This window comes from Benincasa hispida, chromosome 4 (assembly GCF_027475165.1).
Source record: "Benincasa hispida cultivar pf3 chromosome 4, pf3_genome.v1.1, whole genome shotgun sequence".
Classification (NCBI taxonomy): domain Eukaryota; kingdom Viridiplantae; phylum Streptophyta; class Magnoliopsida; order Cucurbitales; family Cucurbitaceae; genus Benincasa; species Benincasa hispida.
The window spans coordinates 28,178,293-28,183,225 of NC_143481.1; the positions used below are offsets into that span (position 1 = coordinate 28,178,293).

At 33.8% G+C, this 4,933-nt stretch overlaps 1 protein-coding gene across 3 annotated transcripts; it reads right to left on the reverse strand.

The window, feature by feature from the left end:
* Positions 1–368: 368 nt before the first annotated feature.
* LOC120076822 (coenzyme Q biosynthesis Coq4 family protein / ubiquinone biosynthesis Coq4 family protein) lies at positions 369–4,382 on the reverse strand. Of its 3 annotated transcripts, none has more exons than XR_016529389.1 (5): positions 4,167–4,382; positions 3,032–3,254; positions 1,824–2,342; positions 1,309–1,394; positions 369–559 (listed from the first exon to the last, which is right to left on the reverse strand). XR_016529389.1 is itself a non-coding variant. In XM_090313324.1 (3 exons), exons 2-3 carry the CDS (start codon positions 3,212–3,214, stop codon positions 1,851–1,853), a joined length of 675 nt encoding a protein of 224 aa, XP_090169450.1. In that variant the 5' UTR covers positions 3,215–3,254; positions 4,167–4,382; the 3' UTR covers positions 1,704–1,850. The 3 variants fall into 3 exon arrangements, 1 of the variants encoding a protein (XP_090169450.1); XR_016529390.1 differs by having other exon boundaries at positions 1,835–2,342; positions 4,167–4,334; XM_090313324.1 differs by lacking the exons at positions 369–559; positions 1,309–1,394 and having other exon boundaries at positions 1,704–2,342.
* Between the last annotated feature and the right edge of the window lie 551 nt (positions 4,383–4,933).

Here is a 4,933-nt window from a genome sequence, read left to right on the forward strand (position 1 = left end):
TCAAACAAAATAAATTAAAAGACAAAAATTGGATAACATACATTTTTAAGGTAAAAAGTCACTTAACAATAACTAAAATTACCCCTTTTATGTACAACAACTAAAATAATGAACATTTCAAAAGCTTAAAACCCAGACGGTACCAACTTGAGAAGCTCCTAGATTTAAACATTCTTTTAAAGGAAAACCTCTCATTATATGAAAATTTTTAATTACATGTGATAAGTTTGAAGGTCAAATCTTTAAATACATACCTTGTAGAGTGATAATAACGTACATTATAGTTCGTTAATGCATTACCAATTTATCTTATCTATTTATTTATTTAAATAAAATATTCATCAAATTATAACCAGCGAAGCCGTAGATTGTGCCTCATTTTTCAACCTCAACTAGATACTTTTGAGAAATAACAATAATTAGTTAACTACAAATACTCATTACTACAAATATTCTCCACATTTAGCAATAATAATCGATAGACAGGACTCAATCTGATATGAACAAAGGCGTCTCAATCTTCCCATGTGAACTTTCAGAAAGATGTCAAGAACGAACCCTACGTGTCAAAATTTACAATTAAAAGAAGTTGCACTAGGGTAAAGTGGAATAAAAAAAGAATCTGACTCATGGATGGTTACAAATTCTTGGATGGCTAATTGAAAACAGATAATGTCAGCTTTATGGTGTCTATTAAATATAGTCTCTGTTCTAAGTCCTTTTATTTGCTTTTTCGGCTACATTTACACTATTACATAATGGTTGATCATGCTCATAAAATTGGAACGTTACAACTCTTGAAATACCTCATAGAATGTCTACGGTTCATTTTGAGGCTATATAAAGCTAAGCAATTTGTATTTAGTACTTTGGGTTTAAAACTTGAAAGGTTTTAAGTTTTCTGTTTCAAGTGTTCTTGTAATAGAATGCATGAATACTTGGAGTCTTATTGATCTATCTTGCTAGTGGAGTGTTTTGAAGATCAAAAGTTATTGGGAGCCATAAGTTTATCTGATCCTTGGTTTGTTTGATCATCAAAGTAATTTGTAATCTAGCTATCTTAAAGGTCGAGACCAATCTGGAGCTATATTGGGGTTGAATCTTTTGAGTCTTGTTTTTAAAGATAGTTCTTAGATATGAAGATCAAAGGTCTCTTATCATTTTGATATCAATATCAATAATCCCTTCTTGTTTTTCGTTCATGATCCCATGGGTAATAAGGCACAAGCCTGTTGAATAAATTTGCTCAATGAAAAATTGATGACAACTCGGATAGTCTAAAGTTAATAATGGCTGTTAGTTACATACCTTATCAGGAGAATATTCTGATGACATCCATGATCGAAGCATCAAGATGGATGGAGATGAGCTTTCCTATGGATTATCAATCAGACCTGCAAGTCAAGATTTAAGACCCAAAACAGTTCAAACATAGTAAATAGTTTCAATAGGAATGCCATAGCTGAAATGGAAACATTGATATAGTGAAAAGAACACAACTCAAATTACAAAGAGACATGAACCAAATAAACTATTAAAAATTAGGAGATGTACTCGAATATCCCAATTAAGTTGACACATCTATAGGACCCTCATCATATCCAATACAAAACGAGATTTCAGAGATTACTATAAATCTAAAATACTTGAATACATAGAAAAAACAAAAACATTAATTGAGACAAATATCCTAAATAGAATAATTTTCAAAGAGCTTGAACGGGGAAAGGTAATTATGTAGAGGCTTTCTAAGTGCTTAAAAATTAATTTAGAAGTCAGGAATGTGCAAGTAAACAAGAAATTAGTTCTGGTTGAATTTACACCTCTATCTTACTTGCCAAGCAAAAACGTTAGGGAGATGGAGGTGCAGGAATTATTCCCCATTTCGCCCGCACATCATTCAAATCCTCGTGGAAGTGTCGCTCATAATATATACACATGAGATCTGTGCATTGCATGCCAGCACGGATAGCCCAAGGGAAGTAATGCTGGAAAAACAATTTTCTCTGTTTCTCATTGAATCTTGCTGTGCCTCCCAAAACAGACAGCATGCACATTGGAAGGTGCATTTGCTCAAATTCAATAACCTTCAATGCCGACTCGCCGATCAAGTTCGTGGGAAGACCAAATAAGGTGTGCCAGAAGTCATGAACCTCACGAGCTCGCATGGCAACATACTCGAGTTCATCAGTATCCATGAATCGAACAGGAGGCCGGTCGTCTGGAGAAAAGTTCCTGGAACCCATAAAATTAGCATATGCACCTCCAAAGGTGTTGGATGGAAGGTCCCATGCATGCCCAACTTCTGATGATAACACACGTGGTCGCTCCAACAACACTGCCTGAACAAGAAATGAGTCATCCAACAGATGAAAGACCTTTAGCAAGCTGGAACTAGGAACATCTTCGCATAACAGAAAGGAACTAACTGAGCCAAAATGACAATGATTTATGATGGCAACTGGAAAAAATAAAACTGGGGCAGAGCAAGGAATGAACGAACTAAAACATTCATTTCAGATAGTAATTGATTGAGGATTCCAACTTAGTTCCATTGCCCAATCGTAACTAAAATAGAAAAAAATAAATACATTTAGATCTTATTTTTATCATAGTATATTTTAAAAGATTAGATGCTCCAAATCATAGTTCTGGCACATTTCCAACACTTAGGTGAAACTCGTGTTTCGTGTTTTTATTTCCAAGGGAGGAAAGGAAGCCATGATAGAGAGGGGGAGGAAGGAATACATGAGCACAACTCAGCCAATTACAAGATCCCATAAGAAAACACAAGCATATCAACCCAATTCATTCTCAAATATGAATTTGATAAAGCAAATAACCTTGTTTCTGTAGCACTCAAATAAAAGAAATTACAAAACTTAGACAAGATAGCCATTCAATTCTTTTTATTTCATATTCTTCATCATCTTAAATATAAGCATATTAAGTTCTTCCTTTTCATTCCTCGTGAATACACTTGCAAATTATGAAGAATATGAAACATAAATTTTCTTGATTAAAAGCTTACTCTGCCTTCGGCAGTTTTTTTCATCCTTTCAAGAACCCTTTCAAAAGCAGGCTTTCCGGTTGTCTCCCCAAGAGCTGCTATTAGATCTGCTCGCCGTGGATCCAGCAAGGCGCCTACTGCTGAACCAAATGCAACTGCAGCTTGCTGCCATCTATTGAGCTGGATACGTACACCACCTACCATATCGGATAATACTTTTTCTCTTCTTTCTTTTTCTCCTACCCTGGGGGGCAACAAATCAGTTTTAATGTAGACTGCTGACTTTAAGAAGCAAGATAGCAAAAAAGAACTACAAAATTTCTCTATTATTAAAGACCATAAGGAAACCATAAAATGTAATTAACTCAAATAAATCCAACCCACAAACAATGCCTTTCAAAATTGGCTCTGGCCAAAATTCTAAACAATACCCAGTACCAAAAATTAAGTAATGTTAAAACTATATAGAGGCTAGCTAGATAGAGAAGACCACATCTCTAGCCAAGAGAGAACGAATATAAGATTAAAAGAGAGTAACAGCCTTTAAAAGAATTTGGCTCTTTATGAAGCATTTCTCCTGATACTTTTCATACAAAAATCTCAAAATTACATAACAAGTAAAAGAAATTTATTGCGAAAATACAGAAAAATTTGTGTAATATATTGAGAGGAGTGGGATTTTAGAGAGATCACGAGAATGTTGACAACAATGAACTTGGACACTATATGAAATGGTCAAACAATTGAAGCAGATGGTAGAAAAACCACAGGCTATTTGATTTCAATAGACTCCATAACAAAGGGTAGACAAAAACAAGAGAACACCATCGTTAAGTAAGTCTTACAGGACTTCTCGAATCAGTAATAAGAGTAAAAACAACGATATTTCCCCCTAAATCAACAAGGAAATCAAAGTTCAATTAAGAAAGCTAATGATATCAGAATCCAGCATAAATCGAGAGCTGCGAATTGCCAAACAAAGTCCACAAAACATTCAAACAAACAAAAATCAACTAGAAAAATCGAATTAAATCGAAAGATACGAAACGAATTGAATTGAAATGAAACGTGATCAAGTCACCAAATCCAGAGATAGAATGAATTGAATCACACCCAATGAAGTTAGAGTGAGAGAGCATCAGAAATACGACTTTACCGCCGCTTTTCAGCCTCTGTACTCGACTACCCAGCCTTACAAATCGTTATCCATGATTTCTTTAACCGACACCCACCGCCGGCGAAGCCTCTAATCCGTCTCCGTTTAGCCTTTCACGATTTCCAGCCCTAAAAGCAAAGAAGATGTATAATTTCAAAAATGCCCTTTGGCTGAAAAGACCTAAATGCCCATTAATTAAAACATTTAAGATTTCTTACCATTTTTAACGTGAGATTGTCCAAAATAATCTAAAAAAGTTATCTTTCATCGCAAACGCTTTTTTAAATATATATTTTTTATATTTAAAAAGGCCACTTTCTAACCATTAGTAAAGAACTTATGTATAATGACCTTTTAAATTCATTCTTTTCCATTTTAGGACCCTATTTTCTAAATATATCCCAAAAGAAAAAAAAAAAAGAAATATTCTTTTCGTTGTTTGTCTTATTATGTATCCGAGATATTTTAAGATTATCTATCCATTAACTCTTATCAAAATTTGGATTTCATAATAAACGCATAGAATTTTTAATCTTTAGAAAATTGGATAATATAGCAAAGTTTGAAGATTCATTTGGATATGTTGCAAAAATAAAAAAGGTAAGATTTAGGGCTGCTTGCAAACATAGACTATTGGGCCAAACTAATTGTAAATATAGCATTAACCAAAACAAATTATAAATATAGATAAATTTAAGTACAACCCATACAAAAAGAATAAAAAGTCCAAGGGAATATAATAGGCCCATGACCCGATATCCTTCCAG

What these genes read in the sequence shown, in the direction of transcription:
- LOC120076822 (XM_090313324.1), bottom strand. Translation starts at nt 3,214, where the DNA reads ATGGTAGGTGGTGTACGTATCCAGCTCAATAGATGGCAGCAAGCTGCA. An exon ending in AAAAAACTGCCGAAGGCAGA is followed by an intron (nt 2,343 to 3,031) that starts GTAAGCTTTTAA and finishes TTTCTTGTTCAG; the next exon opens with GCAGTGTTGTTGGAGCGACC.